The sequence below is a fragment of the Natrix helvetica genome (genome assembly GCF_964273705.1).
Source record: "Natrix helvetica genome assembly, chromosome: 8".
NCBI lineage: Eukaryota > Metazoa > Chordata > Lepidosauria > Squamata > Natricidae > Natrix > Natrix helvetica.
The window spans coordinates 28228622-28247461 of NC_138559.1; the positions used below are offsets into that span (position 1 = coordinate 28228622).

At 53.4% G+C, this 18840-nt stretch overlaps 3 protein-coding genes across 7 annotated transcripts; 2 read left to right on the forward strand and 1 right to left on the reverse strand.

The window, feature by feature from the left end:
• Positions 1 to 477: 477 nt before the first annotated feature.
• Positions 478 to 6404, reverse strand: CD3E (CD3 epsilon subunit of T-cell receptor complex). 4 transcript variants are annotated; one of them, XM_081960914.1, is made up of 7 exons: positions 6260 to 6404; positions 4752 to 4896; positions 3339 to 3365; positions 2453 to 2659; positions 2126 to 2278; positions 1767 to 1813; positions 478 to 1070 (listed from the first exon to the last, which is right to left on the reverse strand). In XM_081960914.1, exons 2-7 carry the CDS (start codon positions 4801 to 4803, stop codon positions 1014 to 1016), a joined length of 543 nt encoding a protein of 180 aa, XP_081817040.1. In that variant the 5' UTR covers positions 4804 to 4896; positions 6260 to 6404; the 3' UTR covers positions 478 to 1013. The 4 variants fall into 4 exon arrangements, with proteins under 4 accessions (XP_081817040.1, XP_081817039.1, XP_081817041.1 ...); XM_081960913.1 differs by lacking the exon at positions 6260 to 6404 and having other exon boundaries at positions 4752 to 5056; XM_081960915.1 differs by lacking the exons at positions 3339 to 3365; positions 6260 to 6404 and having other exon boundaries at positions 4752 to 5060.
• A 132-nt stretch (positions 6405 to 6536) lies between these two features.
• On the forward strand, positions 6537 to 10492 carry MPZL2 (myelin protein zero like 2). The gene is made up of 6 exons (XM_081960911.1): positions 6537 to 6943; positions 7739 to 7905; positions 8479 to 8689; positions 8777 to 8912; positions 9539 to 9616; positions 9850 to 10492. Coding segments are annotated over exons 1-6 (792 nt in total). The 5' UTR covers positions 6537 to 6744; the 3' UTR covers positions 9851 to 10492.
• A 263-nt stretch (positions 10493 to 10755) lies between these two features.
• On the forward strand, positions 10756 to 16892 carry LOC309396116 (myelin protein zero-like protein 3). Of its 2 annotated transcripts, none has more exons than XR_014176048.1 (6): positions 10756 to 12054; positions 12369 to 12535; positions 12684 to 12894; positions 13200 to 13351; positions 13606 to 13660; positions 15939 to 16892. XR_014176048.1 is itself a non-coding variant. In XM_081960912.1 (6 exons), the coding sequence occupies exons 1-6, from the start codon at positions 11997 to 11999 to the stop codon at positions 15963 to 15965; spliced, it is 684 nt and encodes a 227-aa protein (XP_081817038.1). In that variant the 5' UTR covers positions 11893 to 11996; the 3' UTR covers positions 15966 to 16892. The 2 variants fall into 2 exon arrangements, 1 of the variants encoding a protein (XP_081817038.1); XM_081960912.1 differs by having other exon boundaries at positions 11893 to 12054; positions 13186 to 13351.
• The last annotated feature ends 1948 nt before the right edge of the window (positions 16893 to 18840 follow it).

An 18840-nucleotide genomic window follows, 5' to 3' on the forward strand; every position in this document is an offset into this window, starting at 1 on the left:
TGTTTGCTTTCGACCACATCCTGTGGAAAGAGCACATCCACTGAGGGAGGCTGCTTCTACGTGGGGCCCCAACTTTTCATCCCCACTGCAACTGCCAGATTTTGTGCTGATGGGCCTCCTTGTGCAGCTGAAGCCTCCGTGAGGCTGCCTCTCATGATCAGCGATGGGTTCGCTTGGCTGGTTCTCAAAGCGGGAAGGGAGGGCCACATCCTCTGGCTGGGCACAGCCCGGTGCCAGTCTTAGAGCTACGGTGGTGCTATCTGACCTTGACTCCTCTCCTACCACCTTGGCTTTGCCTCCCTTCCTACTGGGGCACTGCTGGTGGTGGGTGGGAAAGCAGAGAAGATCTGGGCTTTAGTGTCTGTCACCCCTGCACCTCCTCTTTTCTCTCTGCCCCCTCCTTCCCCAAGGGCTCCCCCCAGTCTTTTCCCAGTCATGCCCGTATCCGAGAAGAAAGACACAGGAGTTGTCTGAATGGAACAAAGCTTTACTAGGATTCCTCGCGAGCACAATCAAAACAAATGTAAAAGCAGGCTGCCTTTTCATCATGGGCTTCCCCGCCGGGGCAAATGGGCAGCACAAATTGACCACCGGGGCATATGCCATCTCAGGCACTCTAGGGGAGACTGGCCACAAGTGGTCCCTGGGTACCCCCAGCCAGAACAGCAGACCCTGCCCAGGTGGAATGGGAGCTATGGAGTTTGCATGCACTTGGGGCAGCAGTGCTGTGGGTGAATGACCGCACATGAGGGAAGAGGCGTCTCTGGTGCCCCTTTCTTGCCCAGGTGATACCTGCAGTCTGAGAAGCCCTCTGGGCATCCCAAGGCTCTCTGCTCCACCCGGGATGGGGCTCTCCAGGCCACCCGATTTTCCAGCTGCAAAACTCAGCGCAAAGGGAGTTCCCCCACCAGGAATGTCAGCAGTTAGTGCAAACAGGAGAAGGAAGTGACAGGCACCTCTGGGGACTCTCACGGCCAGCCGGAACACCTGGCCATGGCAAGCGAGGCAGCATCTCAGAAAGCCTGGGGCTCCAGGCCAGCGTAAACCTCCTGTTGGCCCTTCCGGATCGGCTGTGGGAATAGAAGATGTCTTTGGCAAACCTGGTCTTTTGCTTTCTAGGACACTGGCTGTGCGTGTTTAAGAGGGGCATTTAGCAAGTGAGGACCTCACTCGGCTGCATGTGATTCTGATGCTCTTCTCTCTCTCTCAAAAGCTTTGGATTGTTTCCATAATACATATTTCAGGGAACCGTGGCTTCCATTTGCACTAGAGGTTAAAGCCATGTTAGGTTCCTTTTATATTTGGGGGAATCTCAAAGAAGGTGTGTGGGATGTGGGTGGAATGTTAGTTCGGTCCGATATTCTGAATCAATCAAAATTCACAATGTGGCTTCCAATTTGGCTATTAGGTTTAAAAATTAATTCAGAAAAGCAAATAGATTCAGTCAGAGATTCACTCAAATCATCTTTGAACTAAATCTCCCAGTTGAAATTTTGCTCCACCCTGCCAAAGTAGGGGAAAAGTCATTTTGAGGCACTGTCTGTTCCCTTTGTAAAAGCCATTACTGATGAAATTCACTAAATCTGGATCCTCACCTCAGAAAACAGACCTTAGCAGAGAAGGGGGGGAGGGAGGGAGGGGCTGTGGGCCCCGGTGGCCACCCTCTGCGCGCCCGCCTCCTCCCTGCACCTCTGGCCCTCGGCCTCCAGTATTTGAGATGCTGCCCAGCGTGAACTCCCCCTCCCCATGTTCAGTTCAGGGCTTACCTCATAATCTGGATTTGGGACAGGCGGCGGGTGGTCTGCTTGCTGTCCTGGAGCAAAAAGCAAAGTGCAAAGTTCGTTGCCTCTGCCATTCTCTGGCTCAGCACTTCACTGTTACACACACACACACACGAGTCCTTTCGCTGTGATCGCCTGGACTTGCAAAATCATCTGTCCCTCTTGTTGCTGTCAGCGTCCTTGGAACCCTCCTCCACTGCGGGAGGGGAGTGGAGAGTGCCAGAGGACTTAACTGAGGGTAGTCCAACCCTCACCCCTCACACTCCTCCAAACTGCAAAGCACAGTGCTTAAAATCTGGCCTGCAGTTGGGGTGGGGGGTGGGGGAGAAGAGAGTGGCACTCACCCTGCAGCCGCCGTGGGGCACCTGGCCTGAAGAGAGCCTGCTGCTTCTGGCTGCAGAAGTAGACGAGGAGCAGGACTCCCAGGGTGAGCAGGAGGTCAGCTACGATGATGCCGGCCCCGAGGCCAAAGCTGAGCTCCACACAGTCCTTGCACCCTGCAGGAAACCCAGAAACCTCAGCTGGACAGGGAGCTCTGCCTGCCTGCGTGGGACTAGAGGTGTGGGTTGGGATTGGCCACCAGGCAGCTCAAACTGCAGAACAGCCTCCCAGCCCCCGCCTCTTCCCCATCAAGGGCAGAGATGCCCCATCACACCATAGCCGTGACTGACCTTTGATTTTCAGATAAATCTTCCAATATTTTTTATCATTTCCTCCACAGGAAAATGCTTTCCCCCTTTCGATCTCAAGCAGATTGTCTGGGGCAGAGATGTGCAGGATGCTCGTGTTTCCTACGTTGGAATTCTTATCCCACCACTGGGATTTCTCTTGCGGGCATGTGAGAAATACGCTCCCCGAAGCAATTTCCACCTTGATTTCTATGGCAAATGAGAAAGAATCTGCCTGGCAGCTCTGGGTGCAAACGCTGCTGGATAATCCAGCAGGATTTCCCTTGCCAAGTTACCACTAGGAGACTATGAGATCGCGCTCCCCAGCCCAGGTGAACACCTCTCTCCCTTCTTCCCAGTTGAGGCTTGTGGCTTTTTTCTTTGCCCCACCTGCGTGTTCAGGGAGGGGCCTGGCATGCTTCCTGGAAGCGTGTCTGCTTTGCTACAGGTGTTAAGTCACTGGGAGTTTGAAATGATAACTTACAGTAGTTTAGCTTTGAACAGAAAGTCTTAAGTCTGCAACCATCTCCAAATGCTTTCCTGGATTGTCATTAACCCGAGTTTCTTCAGAGGAAATGAAGCCAAACACACCAGCTATGCCACATGTTCCCAACAGCCTCCATTTCCCTTCCCTGGGGGAGCCGGGACAGGAGATGGGCCTAATTGGAGCCTCCCGTTTTCTTAATCCTGATGGCAAAGAAAGATGCCTCCTCTTTTCAGCCAACAGTCACAAACCCACCCAGGTAAATGCACCACAGCTGGTTTGGGGCAAAGGTGCCCGGGTCAGTTTCTGATGGCTGTATGGACAGCAGCTCCCTTTTGGACTTGTCTCCAGCCAAAACCCGAAGTCCCAAAGGCCCTTCCCTCCCTCCCTCCCTCCCTCCCTTACCTTTAAGCTCTCCTGCCTCAAGGCTGGCTGTGAAAAGAAGAGGAAAAAGATGGTAAAGACTCTCTCACCGGCACATAACTGCCATTGGGCCCAGAATAAAGCTGCTTAAAAGCCATTTCTTTTATGAAGCCTGAGCAAAGCTGGAGAAGGCGGCCGTGGACCAGGTTACTCTCCCCAGAGCCCCTGAAACGGAGGGGCTGCTCCATCCAATCGGCGGCCCCCAAATCAGAGGTTTGTGGCAAGTGTTCTGAAAAGCTTTTTGGCGCTCCTCCTGGTCGCCACAGCAGCCGTACCCAGGAAAAGGCAGCGGGGAAATGCGTGGGCGTTGGTTTTCTTCTGGTGTTTACATCATGGAATCTTCCAGAAGCTTCCTTTGCAGGGTGAGATGGCTCCTATGCCAAAGTAGGTCACCCGTGTTTAAAAGAGGGCCTGCGGACCTTTTTGTAAAGAGGAGCGTCCCCTCCCTTGACTCTGCTCCATAAAGCAGCAAGAGATTCTCCCTCCCACTCAATGGGGCTTTTGCTTCCCTTCCTTTGATCGCTTCGCCAGGGCCCTTCTGAGGAAAGAGACCCCCCCCCCGCTAGCTGGAAAGAGAGGGGCTCTGCCCCCACTCTAGAAATTCCTCTCCTCCACAGCTCCGCCTTATAGCACACAGCACCCTGGAATCTGCCCCAGGTACCCGGAGATTTCAGGTAGTCTTTGAGTTACAACCATTTGTTTAACGACTGTTTGAAGTTATGACAGGGCTGGCTGAAATAAGTTATTTACAACCAGTCCTCGCACTTATGACCCCCACAGCATCCTCACAATTACACGATTGCCATTTGAAACTTTCCTGGAGGGCTTCAACAAGTAAAGTCAATGTGGGGAAACTGGATTTGCTTAACAATTGTATGATTTGTTTCACAACTGCAGTCAAAAAAGTCATAAAATTCAATGGGAGTCACTTAGCGACCGCTTTGCTTAGCAACAAAAGTTCTAGTCCCAATTGTGACTGTAAACAGATGATTACCTGCATTAGGGCGAGGGGAGAAAATGATTGACCACCCGGTCTAAAAAACAAAATTTGGGTGGGAAACATTTAGATTACAAAATGATTTGTAATTTCTAGAAAATATTCTCCTTTGCCCAACACATCGCCAACTAACTGCAGGGAATCTCTTCTAGAGGATCTGCTCCTTCAGGTCAATCTGTTGCCGGGAGTGGGGAGAGGCGTCCTTGCTGGCGTGGGGCCTGAAGTTTTGGAAAAGGCTGTCGTGTGCACAAACAGGGCGGCTGCCTCCCTTACAACCTGTGGCTGGGCCCCCAGGGGAACTTGATCTGCAGGACCAGAAGCCAGGCGTAATGGTTGCTGGAACGAGAAGAAACCCAGATAGGCCCCAGGCCAGCCCTCCTTGGAGAAGCGGCACTCACCTATGTGGAACAGGAGGAGCACCAAGGCGCCCAAATGGAGCCCCAGAGGCATCTTCCTGCCCTCCGCGGCTTCCCCGTTGGTGCTTCGAGGGGTCTCCCAAGCGAGCCTGCTGTGTCTCTTTTCAGGAGGGCTCAGGGAACAGAGCTGAGCAATTGGTAAAGAAAGAGAAAGAGCCTTGCCAGGAAGTGGCAGCCCCAGCAAAGCAGGAGGAGCGAGCCACTGAGGCTCAGTGAAGGCACAGATGGAGCTGGGGCCGCTCAGACGCACCCCCTGCAGGAGATTTCAATTGGGGACTCAAGGGGGTGGGCTCTTCCAGCAATACGGAAGAAGCAATCACAGGCTGCGGGGGGGGGGGGAGAAGGGGGGGCTAAAAGGCACTCACTCACCCCATCTACCTCTTCAATTCCCCACCCCCACACTCTAGCCCTTAACTACAGCCAGATGTCTCTGCAGGAAACAGCTTCTGGGCCCCTGGAGGCCCAGCTGGGAACTGGAGCAGGTTGGCCTGGTGCTTGGTGGGGGCTCGTCTAAGGGAGAAGGCTGGACCACAATCTAAAATTCATGATGGAAGAAAGTGAAGGCAAACTCCTTCCAACCATCTGGCTGCCAAGAAAATTGGTTGATATTTTTGGGAGTCGCCAGTTTGAGTTCCTCTGGTCATCACAGCTGGCAACCCCTCCCTGACCAACATCCACTCCTCTACCACTCCAGCAGGTGCGGCAGAGATGCCCTATGGCAAGCAGGCACAGCAGAGACGAGGCTTTAATATGAGGCACTATGGTGCCTCCCTGGGATCGCCATCTGGCCCTGCCAGGCCTTGGCCAGAGCCCCTCCTCTGCTGCGTTTTGGGCTGGCATCGGCCTGAGCTCAGCCTGATGGCATCAGATCCTCTTTTCAGGTAGAGAGAGCCTTCTGGGCGTGTGCAGTCAGCTCTTGTAGCACCACAGTCGCAATAACTGCTTCTTAGGAAGATGGGGGGGAGGGGAGCTGTTTAAGAGATACTTTCATGTTTAGATTGCCGTTTGGAGGTGCCAGAGGTGTAGTGCCGAAAACAAACTCAGCAAACAAAATGGAGGCTGCCTCCTTTCCCACCCTGTCCTCTCTCTGCCCAATCCCTTCAGACTCAAATTCACACACACACACACACACACACACACACACACACACACACACAAAGACGGCCCCAGGCAAGGTTCTCCACAAGCCGATCTTAAACCAACCAGGTGAAGAACCCCAACCTTCTCCTTCCCAAGTGGTTTTCCAACTCCGCTGGCCGCCGGAAAGGCTCCCTTTGCCTAAGGACAAGACTGACCCACCCACCAAGGTAGCCCAAATGGCCAGGCAATCAAGACTTCCTGCCTTGTAGCCCCAACTTCTATAAAAATCTTGGCTGCCCCATAGTTTGAATGGTTTGAATAGCAGAATGGTGGCACCTGGGCAGTTAACCCCCTGGCTGTTAAGTGTTAATTCTGGCAAAAAGACTGAAAGGATGGTTGTTCTCTCTCACCCCATGATAGCTGGAGATACCAGGGTGGGAAAGGGCCCGGCAGGTTCCCCTTCCCTGCGGAGGCCGCTGCTGCTGATGTCCTGGGCTAGGCTTGTACTACCTTTTGTGGGTAGTGACGATCTTGGCAAGAATGTATATTTACCGACAAAGAAATAAAGGGAGACTAGAATAGATCAATTAAGTAAGCTATTTAGCTCTCCTCGGCTATCCACGCCCTTTCCGGGAAGCGGAATGCTCGGTCCCATATTTGGGGACACCAGTATGGGCTGATTAAAAAAAAAACACTCGATCTTGGCAAGAATCTCCTTTTATTTCGACGGAATTTCCGCAACCCCCCAGACAGGGACAGGGACAGCTCCTAGGAGAGGCCGTCTCCGCCTCGCTCCGGGGCACGGGAGCCACGGGACAGCCGCATCAGGGAGGAGCGGTCGGTGGCGCCCGGCACCGCCCCGGCAGGCACCAGCAGCCGGCCCTCACCTGGAGGAATGGGCCGGGGGCCGGGCGAGGCCTTCCTGGGGCGTCTCGTGGGAGGCTCCCACTCCGTGCGGGGCGCGCCCGGCTCATTCCAGGTTTGGGAGCGTTTCGGCGGAGCGGCTGGCTGGATCCCGCAGAGGCAGGCGCTCATGGCCCCCCTAGCATCGCGGCGCGCCGGACTCGCGGCCGCCTGGCGCTTCTTTCTGCTCGGTAAGACAAGCCTGACCGCCCGGACGGGCCGCACGGGCTCACCGCGGCGGAGCTCTTGCCGGGCCGCCTCGCGACGGACCCCGATCCTGGACCCTGATGGTGACCCCTTGGAAAGCAGAGGCGCGGCCTGGGCTCTTCCGGAGTCGCCGCCTGTGGGCCGCCCCCTGCAGCGGTTGCTGTCAGGGGAAAAAAACACCCTGTTAGAGATCAATGGACCGTGGCTGATTCCCTTCAGCATATCTTTTGAGATATTGAGAAAAATAAGTCTTTAAAAGTATTCTAATTAATAAACAAACTTTAATAATAAAATAAAACAGAAAATAACTAATTGGTTACATTTTGATAATGAAAGCTTCGTTAGCCAAAAGTTGGCTGGCGAACAAAGAAGAGAGGAATTTTGGAATGTGTAACGCGTGCGCAATAAATCACTTTCAGATAAGAACCTTTTTTTTGTTTTATGACCTGCGCAATAAAGCTTTCTTAGTTTAACTCTTGAGTGTCAATTCAGGCAGTTCAGGCCTAGCAAACTTTTTAACATCGTGACAGTTGCGGACCCCGGCCCGGCCGCCACGCCGGGATTGACAGCGGCGGCGTCACCTGGCCGACGAGTTCCTGCATGTCGGAGCAGCGACCTGTTCAGCAGCTGCAGCACCCTTCCCTGCTGCGGAATTCGGGCTGGCTCTCTCGACGCAGATTGGGCAGCACCCTCCTCCAGGGACCGCCGCCCCTCTGCGCTTCCTTCTGCAGGGGGCGTTGGGGCCTGCAGCGGCAATCCCTTTCTTCTTCTTTCTGCAGCGTTCGGGTCGGTGGCGGCTATGGAGACGTTCACGCCTGGCACCCTGGAAGTGTTGAACGGGACCGACGTGCGCTTGAAATGCACCTTCCGCAGTCCAGAGCCGGTGGGGCCGAAGCTGACGGTTTCCTGGTACTTCCAGTCCGACCTGAAGGAGCCTCTGGAGGTGGTCAGTCCCCTTGTGTTGTGGTGCGGTGGGGCAGAGAGGCTGCTAAGGGTCAGCGGGTGGGGTGGGGGCTCGGCTCCGAGGCCCTGGGGAGAAAGGACCGTGTCCCCCACCCTCCTTTGAAACCTTTGGCAGAGTGCCCTGTGCTTCCAGGGCCAACCGCAAGGGTAGAGCACTTGGCTCAGGCAGGATTCATCTGAGCAGGCGGAGTTCCCAGAAGGAATTCAGGGCCCCTTTGCTGGAGCCTCACCTGCCCATCTGCTCAAGCAGAGGTAGCTGCCACTGAGCAGAAAGTTTGGAGTGCCCCCAAGCCTCAGGCACACTTCTCTTCCAGAGAAGCTTCCCCAGTTGAGGGCCTTCTCCTGGCTTCTAGGCATCTCCCTCTTCTCTGCAGCAAGTTCTGCATCATAGCCTTGGGCAGGCTCCTTCCCTTCCCCACAGCTCACCAGAGTGCTTTCGCAAAGCAGTGAGAGAAATGGTCTGAGAAATTCCCTGGACTGGGGTGCAGGATATGCTGCTAAGCGAGGACCAGGAGCTGCCTAACTCCACCGCTGGTGCTCTCTTGGCTGTGCTCAGGTGCTCTACTACAATCAGCAGGCTTACCCCTCCAAATCAGGCCGCTTCTTAGGCAGAATCACCTGGGATGGCAATGTACACAAAGACGACGCTTCAGTTATGCTCCACAATGTGAGCACCAAGGACAACGGGACTTTCCAGTGCCATGTGAAGAACCCACCTGATGTGGATGGTGTCATTGGCGAGATCCAGCTGAGTGTTGTGCTGAAAAGTGAGTGGGCCAGGTGGGCTGCAGGAGGCTGGGATTGCTACGGTTGTGTTTCTCTTCCTCACCTGCCATCCTGTTGTCTCTGGGTAGGGAGCTTCTCAGAGGTACATATTTTGGTCCTCACCATTGGCATTTCCTGTGCTGCAATGGTCATCCTTGTTGTGGTTGTGGTGATCTGGCGTCATTGGCGGAGGATGCAGCAAGACAAGACAAGGGAGGTGGGCAGGTGAGTTGCAGGGAGAGACTGGCCTCCTGGGTGGCACTCTTTTGAGGCAGAGGACTGTGCGGGTGGGTGGAAATGGGGCTCCGCTGAGGAGGAGCTGGCATGGGCTGAATTCACTCAGCAGAATCCAGAAGCCATGGAGAACCCTGCCAATGCCTGAGTTGAGGCTGCCCAGCAGACTGAAGTGGGCTAATCAGAGACTCTACACAAGAGATTCCTTTGAATGGCCTCTCCCTACAGCCAGGAGGGAGGTGGCTCATTATTGATCGACTCTGTGGGTGCTTTACATGTAAAGTGCAACATTTGGTCCCAATGTTCAAGGCAGGGCATCTTCCCCTTCTGCTTCCTGCAGCCTGAGCCCCCCCCGCAAAAGACCCCCTTGCCTCCCCTGGGTGGCTTGGAGGTAAAAGGCAGATGTGGCTGGACTCAGCAGTGATTTTGCAGCCCCCCCCAGCAGGAATAGAGAGACAGAGCACCCTCCCCAACACCCCTGAATGCAACCTGAGCCAGTGGTGGCCCACCCAGCTGTCCTGCCCCGTCTCCCACCCCACCTCCTGCCCCATCTCCCAAAGCAGCCCCTTTCCTGCCTCCTGGCCTGCAGTTGCTGCCCTTCCTCTCTTCCCAAATAGGCCAGAGCAATTGAAGCTGAAGGAAGGCGGAGAGGAAAAGGAGGCCCCTCTGCCAGGAGAGGGGACACATCGATCTTGGTAAGGATGCTGGGGCTGGATGGGTTTGATTGGCACCAGGCAGGAGCTGTTACCAGCTACTCCAGGATGGAGTTTCCTTTCTCTCTAAGAGAGACCAGGGATGGAGGGGCTGCTGCCACACCTGCCAATCTAGCCTTTGGGCCACTCAAGCTTCCTCACGGTTGGAGACCTGGCCCAGCACCTCCCCTGTGAGCCCCTTCCACAATAACTCCTTGTGTGCTTTTCTCTCCCAGATCCATCCATGGACGCTGTGGCCTGCTGGAGTGGAGGTGGCAAAGGTGCTCATGCTCCTGGCCTTAAAGGAGAAGACCTCATGCACATAGAGGGCCTGCAGGAGGCAATACCTCACCTTCTGCCCACGTGACCCAAAAGTCCGCCTAACCAGTTTTCTCCGTATGCCTGAAACAGCAGCCCTCCCCTGCCCATCTTGAGTACGGGTTGCCTTTGGCTTGGTGACTGAAGACCTCAGGGCCACTGGCCACCTAGTTGGGGGTCAGCAGAAGATCTGGTCAAGACAGACTGGCCAGGAAAAGCTTGGGGAAAGGGAACAGGGAACCGCTTTGCCAACTGTTCTGCTCTCTTTCCTGGGCCAAAGCCTGGGCAAATGGCTAAGAGGGAGCCCCCAACCACTTAGAAAAGGCCTCCTCTTCCAACAGGATCAAGTCCCTGTTTCTATGGCCTGCGCTGCCTGGAGTAGCAGGAGCCCTGCCTGATTCTGTGCAGGCAGAGGATCTGCGAAAGGGAGTGAGGAACCAGTTCCTGCTAGGTGCAGCAATTCTGTCTCCTTTACAGCCCCCCAGCCCAGGCTGGCAGCACAAATCTCCTTAAAACCAGGGTTTGCTTTCTCCTTCAGGAGAATTTAAGAGCCCCGGACAATATATATATATATATGACCACTGAGCCTCTTTTATGCAGCACCACTATAGCAACCCTGCCAACAACTACCTCTAAAACTCACAAGCTTCAGATATTAGAGGACTGTCCGCTGGATTTCTTATGGGCCACCCTTTTATATCCTTAGGTGAGACACTTTCATACACTAATTTATTTAAAGAGTCTTGTTAAATTTTGTATGCAAATGGAATATTTTATAATAAAGGTACAATTGCCTGGGATTAAAAGTGACTGTCATCTAGTATAATGCAACGTAGTATGGTACCCCATACTCCAGATAAATTGCACAATCCTTAAAATCAGAGGGCCCTAGAAGTGTGGATTCTGCAAACTACAATCCTGGGAGGAGCACAAAAAGAAGTTCCTGCCCAGGAGGAGCCAGGGGAGAGCCAGATGAACTTGAGGGGGGGGGGTGCAGCTAAGAGGAGGGTGTGTGGCAGATTATGAGGAAGTAGCGTGGAGTCTCCGGCAGTGTCTGCACTTGGGTTGGGAGGGAGGGAGGACTGGGCAATGCTGCTTGTGCGGTGATCCCATTGCCTCTCCTAGGCCAAACTCCCTTGTCCTCCAATGGCCTCTGGAGCAAGGTCTCAGTGGATGCAATCAGCTGATCCTCATTCAAGGCTCTGAGATGGCAGCAGAAGCAGCTGGGGCTGGGAAGGGCCTTTTGGCCAAACCCAGCCTGCTCCCTTTGGCACAGAAGAAGAACTCTGTTGCAGGCCAATCATCTTGATGAAGGACCAAAATGGCTACCAGAGCCTCGTTTGCACATGAGGCTACTGGTGTCTCATTGATAAAAGAAAAAGAAAAATACAGTTCCACCTCCATGATGAAATTACATCACACATTTTTGCAGAGAGGTTCCTGTTCTAAAATGCACCTTCCCTTGGTCAGGTGATGTGAGGTGATTCCTGGTTGGGCGGTTTGTTCTGCAGATATTAATAGGAGTTGTTTGGTTCAGGTCGAGCAAGTCCTGGGTGGCCAAGCGGGGGCCCAGGAAGCAAAGCAAGGTGAAGGCAAATACAAGTACACCACACGGACCACGAGTCTCCTCCAAGAGCTCAGTATTTCTATTTCTTGCATCGGGTTCCATGTTTAATCTGCACCGACAGACTCGGAAGGCTGCTATTTTGCCAGCAATGGCTTTCCGAAGTTTCCGGACATCCTGGCGCTTTCGCCCGCTTCTTTTAGTCAATTCGGAGGGGGTTGGGAAGCGGCCGAAGCGCCTTGAGCGGTGCCGGACGCCTGGCCTTCCCAAGGGGTCCCTGCTCTCTCTCGCCTTCCTGGCCAGAGCCGTCATCTATGCCGGTTCTTCCCCCCCCGAACCTCCCCCGGAGGGGGGCGGCCACCCCGCCTTCCTACCCCCAGCGGCGGCGAAAGGCTGTCCGCAGCGCAGGCAGAGCTCCTCGGAGCAGGGACCGCCTCTTCCGGCTTCCCGGGCCGCCGGTCGGGCAGGTCCGGTCGGGCAGGTGCGGCCGGGCCCGGAAAGATGGGGCTACAGCGGAAGAAGCCCGGCGGAGCGGCCGCGCTGCCTCTTCTGCTCTTGGGTGAGCGGGGCTGCCGCACGGCGGGGACGGGAGATGGGAGGACGGGCAGCTGGGGAGAGGTCTCCGGGGTCGCGCCGGAGGTCTCGGCCAGGGGCCGCCCGGCTGCCACCCAGGCCCGGAGGGCGGCGGGCCCAGGAAGCAGGCTTCGGACGTGGGTTCGGCATTCCCCGCGCTCCGGCCCCTTCCTCGCCGGGACGGGACTCTGACGCCCCGCGGCGGCCGTCTGCTTTCCTTCCCGACGGGCTCCCGGAAAGCGCCCTCCTCCCTCCCGGGTGCTGCCGGGAGACTGACCGGCGCTGCGGCTGTGCTTGCAGCGGTCGCCAGAGTCCACCTGCTGGAGATCCAGGCCGCTGCCCAGGTTCGCGCGTTTGTGGGCGAGCCGGTGACTCTCAAGTGCTGGTTCAAATCCTCCGCTCCAGTCACCGAGAAGCTCACCGTCGACTGGACCTACCGGCCTCTTGCAGGGGGAAACTTGGAACCGGTGAGCTGCGGAGGTTTTGTGGGCCAAACCAGGGAGGGCTGATGAAAGGAGTCTGGGAGCCTGCCTGGCCCCTTCTTCCTGGGGGAGCTGACTGCTCATGGCTCTTCTGCTCTGGGATGCCTTACCTCCCCCTCCCCCCCTCCCCCAGGTCTTCCACTACCAGTCCAACGCCTACCCAGCCAAGAGAGGGAGCTTCCGGGATAGAGTTTCTTGGGCTGGCGATGTGACCAAGCAGGACGCTTCAATTATGATCTGGAACCCAACCCTGGAAGATAACGGGACATTCACCTGTTCTGTGAAGAACCCCCCTGATGTGCAGCACAACATTCCCCAAACCCTGCTGATGGTCAGTCAGAGAGGTAATGCAGAGACCCCAGTGCCCAGGACAGCAGGAGGAGTATCCGGCTGAGTTGCCACTGCCAGCTGCTTCCTGAAAGTCTGAGCCTCTTGGCTCAGGGTGGTGGTGGTTCTGCCTGCCCTGCAGAATGTCTTCCAGTTTGGGGTGCCTTGGGTAGCCGAGGGGGCTGCACTAATCCCTAACATTGGCATTTGTGCTGGGGGGTGGACCTGGGTGACTCTTGTAGGCCTGCTCTAGTAGCTGGCTGGAGGGAGTTTTGCTCTGCCTGCCCCATCCTGCTCTGTTTTCAAAGGTGCCTCCTTCCAGCTCACCTCATCCGGACTGCTTTCCATCCTGGTCTTTCTTCCCTCTGGCATTGTGGTGGTTCTGCTGCTGGTTCGAATGAATCGGAAGTCTGGGCTGATGAAAGCAAGGAGGCAGCTTGGTTACAAAAAGTCCTCCATTGAAGTCTCAGAAGAGTAAGAGTGATGGGGGCAGAGGTTGAAAGGGAGCATTGGCAAAGGAAAAGAAGGCTTTGAAGAGGGGCTGGGATGGCCCCCAGCGCCTCTTAAGGGAGTTAAAGATGGCCCTCCCTTTGCTGCACCCCAGGCCGAGCTGCAGCTGAGAAGGAGAGGCCTAGGCTCAAAGGGCTCTGAGGCCCACTGGTAGGAGCGGAGGGGCAATTGATTGGGCCGGGGTTTGAACTGGTTTCTTCTCTGTCCTTTTTCTTTAGACCTGAGCAAAATGGCTGCAGGGAGTGGCTGGTTAGCTGTTGTTTGCAGTGCCTGGTAAGCCAAAGGTCCATTAAGAGCGAAATATTTTGCATTTCCCCCACATTGTGGAAACTCTAATTCCTTCCTGGGAAGGCAGCAGAAGTTCAGCCTCATCCCTGCTTGCATTCCTCTCATTCTTCCCCCCTGAGAACCAGCAGACACTGAAGGCTGCTCATTGCAAAATGCCTAGACTGCCCTCAGAATGCCCTGGATGGTTGCTGAGCTCAAAAAGGTGACCCAACACCTGTGGGTCAAGCACAATACATGGGGGCAGGGGGGCGCTATATAGGAGATGCCAACAAGGTTCTGTAATTGGGAGTGAAGGGAGACTGCTGGAGATAGTGAACTTATTGGCAGAGTAGGAAATGTGGACAGAGGAAAGTCCTTCATCTCCCAGCAAATGTCGAAACTTAGAATCATACATGATCCTCCTCGTTTACCTGCTGCTCATTCAGCAACTGTTTGAAGTTGTGATGGTGCTGAAAAAAATAATTCAATTTATGACCATTAATGGCCTTCACAGAATCCCTGTCATATGACTTCCACTATGTTCAATACACCAACCTGTGTGTGAACTGTTTCCCCCCTTATTGTGGTTTGGAAAGGAAGGGGTTACAAGAAAGTGAGCTATTTGCTCTTCTACACATTGAAAGCAATGAAATCCCATTGGCAAAGGGAACGTGGCAGAGAAAAAAAAGAGATTCCTTCTTTTCCTCCTCTTCCCTCCATAGAGTGGAAGCGAAGAGATTTCGAAAGAGTCTGTAAACTGTAGGCCACACCTGCGGCTCTCAGCCCTGGGTTGCCAGTACCATTATATTAGTTTCCATTGGTACAAGAACATTTCAAAGGGGACAGCGATTAGAGGGGAAAACAAAGCAGAAATGTGAAACTAACTAGTCTTCTCAGAAAGAAAAATCCAATCCATTTAGCCATGTCTTCATTTAGTTGCAAAATGTAACAAAAATAAAATAAAAAACTTTTTATAAAAAAAGAATCAGAGGTGGTATTCAGCCAGTTCTGACAGGTTCTGGAGAACCGATAGTGGAAATTTACCGGCAAATAGGCTAGCCCTGCCCCCGCTGCTTCCCAGCTGATCTTCTTTCGTTGCCCTGCACAGGAGAACAGAGCTGGGAAGCAGGTTAGTGGAGTGGGAAGGGAATGGGGATTTTGTAGTAACCTTCCCCTGTCACACTCACAAAGCCACGCCCACAGAACCGGTAGTGAAAAATGTTGAATCCCACCACTGATCAGAATGTTACTTGTAATGCAGCCAGTATGCAAGATCCCCTGTGGGAGAATCCCACCCCCCAAAGATCTAGCCACAGCTGGTGAGAAGGATGAGGCTCCATAGGACGGGTGCCACAGCAGAGAAGGCTCTGCTCCTGAGTTCCTTAAGAGGAACTACTTAGCAGATGGGACCTGCCAGACCTGACGGGATGAGAAGATTTACAGGTAGTCCTCGATTTAGGACCACAACTGAGGCCAAAATTTATGTTGCTAAGCCAGACATTTAAGTGAACTTTGCCCCATTTTATGACCTTTCTTGCCACAGTTGTTAAATTAATCACTGCAATTGTTAAATCAGTGAACCTGGCTTCCCTATTGACTTTGCTGGTCAGAAAGTTTCAAAAGATGATCAATGGCCCCAGGTTATTTCAACTGTCATAAATATGAACCAGTTGCCAAGCATTCAAATTCTGATCAAGTGAGCATGGGGATGCTACAGCAGTCATAAGTGGGAAAAATGGTCATAAGCTACTTTTTTCAGTGCCACTGTAACTTTGAACAGTCACTAAATGAACTGTTGTAAGTAGAGGACTACCTGTAATCAGTGAGAGGCATCCCTCAGATAGATTCAGAACAATAAAAGAGGACTTCCTTAGACAAAGCTTCCCTCTGAGGTTTGCCAGCATCAGGAATAGTCACAGCCATACCACTTTCAGTGGTGCCAAACAGGGCCGGGCTCTTCATAGGTTTTAGTTCAAGGGGCATTTCTTGGGCATCAGGCCAATTGCTGGCAAGAGGGATGAGCCCGCCAGCCTTTGCTTGCTTGGATTGCTTGTACCTGTGTGAATTGAATGCTGGCAGGGGAGACCTGCAGGTTGCTCGCATTATTTGGGGGGGGGGTGTCTTCTGTAGTGTGGGGAGGGAGTGATAGTTTTCTTGCTGGGATCTTCACCCCCTCTTTGGGCCTGAGCCAGCAGTGCTTGTGGCCCAAATGGCTGAGCTGAGCGAAGGGCAGGTGGGTCTCCTCGGCTCCCTTCCTGACTACTATTCCTTACCTCCCGTTCAGGACACCGACGAGGAGGAGCCATACTGACACAGAGAGAGGGAGAAAGAGACCTTGGCAGTGCCACCAAGATCCAGCTCAGAAAGTCTTTGCCTAGAGTAAATGACTGGATTTCTTTCCAGTCTAGGAATTAGCCTAATATTTTCTCTTTTCTTGCCTTTCTCTTGCCCTGTGAATAGGCCTGGAAAAGGGGACAGGGGAGGGTCTATCTGGCAGCCAGGCTCTTGGGCTTCTTCTTCTTCTTCTTCTTCTTCTTCTTCTTCTTCTTCTTCTTCTTCTTCTTCTTCTTCTTCTTCTTCTTCTTCTTCTTCTTCTTCTTCTTCCTCTTCCTCTTCCTCTTCCTCTTCTTCTTCTTCTTCCTCTTCCTTCTAATTCTTCTCCTTCTCCTTATCCTTCTCCTGTTCCTCTTCCTCCTCCTCCTCCTCCTTCTTCTTCATGAGCTTCTGGCTCATGAAATGTGAGTACAGTCCCAAGCTCTTCTCTAGGATCTTTCTGTCCTGAGAAACCACCCATGTAGTTTGAGCTCACAGCCGGAAGAGACGTTGGTGAGGGTGAAGAATAACTTAAGAGACACAGGATTGGGCTCTTTGTGGTTTTCCCCTATAGCCGCTGAATGTTGGCCACTTCAGTGTGGCCATTGCTGGATACAAGCCCATGTCTACAGCAGCTGCAAGGCCCCTCCATATATTTCTGGATCTGGGCCTCCTGTGGAAAGAGGGCCAAGCCTCCTGAGCCTCCAGCTGGTCTTGAGGAGCACTGTGGCCTTAATATGGAAATGCGTATGAACCAGCTGAAGCTAAATGTTCAGACTGTCCCCAACTCTCTAACAGTTGGGAAATCTGGCCTTAGGGCCTTCACCTGCAGATCCATCCTCCCTTTCTTTTCTTCCTTGGTCTGCTTTCCTTTGCAGAAAGCCTCTCCTTCCACAACCAATAAAATGCCTTGTGCCAACTCCAACTATTCTTGGTATTTTTGGTTTGGGGGGGAACAGGGGGGGAATTGGAAAAAGCACACACCTGCCTTCCCTGCTTTTGCTTTTGGACAGCACCTAACTGGACTGGGGGGGGAGGGGGGAAGGACTGCTGAAGATTGAATAACCACCTAGCCCAGAAGGATGAAAGACCAGGCTCCTGCTGCCATCCAAATGCCACAAATCCTGGCAGATAATGAAGGAAAGCAACGGCTTTCTCCAGTTTAGCACCGAGAGCCTGAGTGTTCTTTTCCTTTAAAGGAGAGGCCAGCTGTGGCATCCTCTCTGGCTCAGTGAGCAGGGCCAATCACACCTGGCCCCATTGGAGCCACTTCGGAACCCCCCCCCCCATACTTCCAAGTACTGCTGCCACTGATGATGGCCATCATCATCATCATCATCATCATCATCATCATCATCATCATCATCATCTTAGAATCTGCCAGGTCAGGCCACTTGTGCAAGTGTGGCTTCCAAATGTGTGCACAGAATGAACCAGGGGAATCAAGCCGATAGAACCACGGTCCTCCTATGGGGAGGGGGGAGAAGCTGCAATTCCGTTCTTGAAATATCAGGAGTGAGAATATGCTGTCTTGCTAGAGGGCTTCCCTAGAGAGCAGCAGACGGTTTGGTGAAGGTCCCCCATCTTAACATGGAGGGTGAAAAGGTTATGAGGTCAAGAGTCTCTCTGCTGGGCTCTGGCTGCAACACGGTGGACGTTCTGTGCTTCTGTGTCACCTTAATGAGGATTTAAGTTCTGCGCAAGCTTAGAGCGACTATGAGGCTGAAGTTCTGGAATTTACTCAGAGTCATTAGAATAGTCTTTACATGCAGTAACAATAACTCTGCTAAATGTGTTGCAGGAGTAATGCGAGTGGCCACGGTTATGTTCTTGGCTCTTATTTTGGTGAGAAATGATTCTCATTCACTTCACCTTTAAGAGAATCAACAATTCTATTCCTAGATTTTGCGGGCACTTGGAGATGTCCCAACAATCTGGTGGGCAGTTTCTCCAGATGCCAGCTTGACCTTCTGTTCCAAAGGCAGTGAAAGCCCTGGCAGCTTGTCTGACCAGCCCTCCCTGCATGTGGATTCCAGGCATGAAACATTAGAGATGCCTGGAAGGAGACAGGTGGAACCCAAGGACATGACTGTTGGCTCCATGCCATGGCAGAAGGGCACTGACTGAGCATGTCTCAGGCCTTGTTTAAGGACACCCTTCCTTGTTGAGGAGCAGTTTGGAATCAGATGCTGACACTCTGAATTCCAAGGAGATGTTGTGATGGCCTTGCAAGCTGATCTAGGGTTTAACTGAATCTGTAAACTCTTAAGGTTTTTTGTGTGCGCGCCCGTATGTGTGTGATGATCTCCAGCATATGTGGGCTGCTTCCTTGCCTCTCCCATCTTGTGCAATTGCAGTGGAGGGAGGAAGGACTGGATTCAGCTCTTCACAATGAGGGTGGGGATGGAGGGGCCCTTGGATTTCTGTCTCCTTAAGAAGATGCACTTGACCCAGCCATAGGAAACAACTTTTGGCCAGTCTCCGACTTGTTAGGGGAAACTGTTGATAAGGTGATGGGGCAGCAGTTCCAGGAAGTCCTGGGTGAAGAGAATCATCTGTGTGCTTTCCAGCCTGGAGGAGTCCAGGGACCTTTTTTTGCTTGTCCTATTGGAAAGGGAGTGGTGGTGGAGGGCTAGATCCCACCCAATTTGGCGAGTCTCTCTTGAAGCTCAATGGCCCAGACCACAGATGGGTGCCTGCTCTTGACATAGACCCTTGACAAAGACCCGTAGAGAAGCTCAGAGGGCCAGACCGGTGCTGCCGTTGGCTCTTTGCCTCTGGGGTAGGAAGAAAAGTAGGCCAGGACTCGGACTGGCCCTGCTTCCTCTCGCCCAGAGAGGGTCTCCTTCGGAGGTCTCTCCCGAGATACCAAG

Coding starts and splice junctions, on each gene's coding strand:
- CD3E (XM_081960914.1), bottom strand. CDS start 4,803: ATGCCTCTGGGGCTCCATTTGGGCGCCTTGGTGCTCCTCCTGTTCCAC. Junction 2,660..3,338: donor TGAGGCAGGAGAGCTTAAAG/GTAAGGGAGGGA, acceptor CATTTGCCATAG/AAATCAAGGTGGAAATTGCT. Junction 1,071..1,766: donor TCCCAAATCCAGATTATGAG/GTAAGCCCTGAA, acceptor CTATTCCCACAG/CCGATCCGGAAGGGCCAACA.
- MPZL2 (XM_081960911.1), top strand. CDS start 6,745: ATGGGCCGGGGGCCGGGCGAGGCCTTCCTGGGGCGTCTCGTGGGAGGC. Junction 6,944..7,738: donor CTGGCGCTTCTTTCTGCTCG/GTAAGACAAGCC, acceptor TTCTTTCTGCAG/CGTTCGGGTCGGTGGCGGCT. Junction 7,906..8,478: donor TGAAGGAGCCTCTGGAGGTG/GTCAGTCCCCTT, acceptor GGCTGTGCTCAG/GTGCTCTACTACAATCAGCA.
- LOC309396116 (XM_081960912.1), top strand. CDS start 11,997: ATGGGGCTACAGCGGAAGAAGCCCGGCGGAGCGGCCGCGCTGCCTCTT. Junction 12,895..13,185: donor GCTGATGGTCAGTCAGAGAG/GTAATGCAGAGA, acceptor CTGTTTTCAAAG/GTGCCTCCTTCCAGCTCACC. Junction 13,661..15,938: donor GCTGTTGTTTGCAGTGCCTG/GTAAGCCAAAGG, acceptor CCTCCCGTTCAG/GACACCGACGAGGAGGAGCC.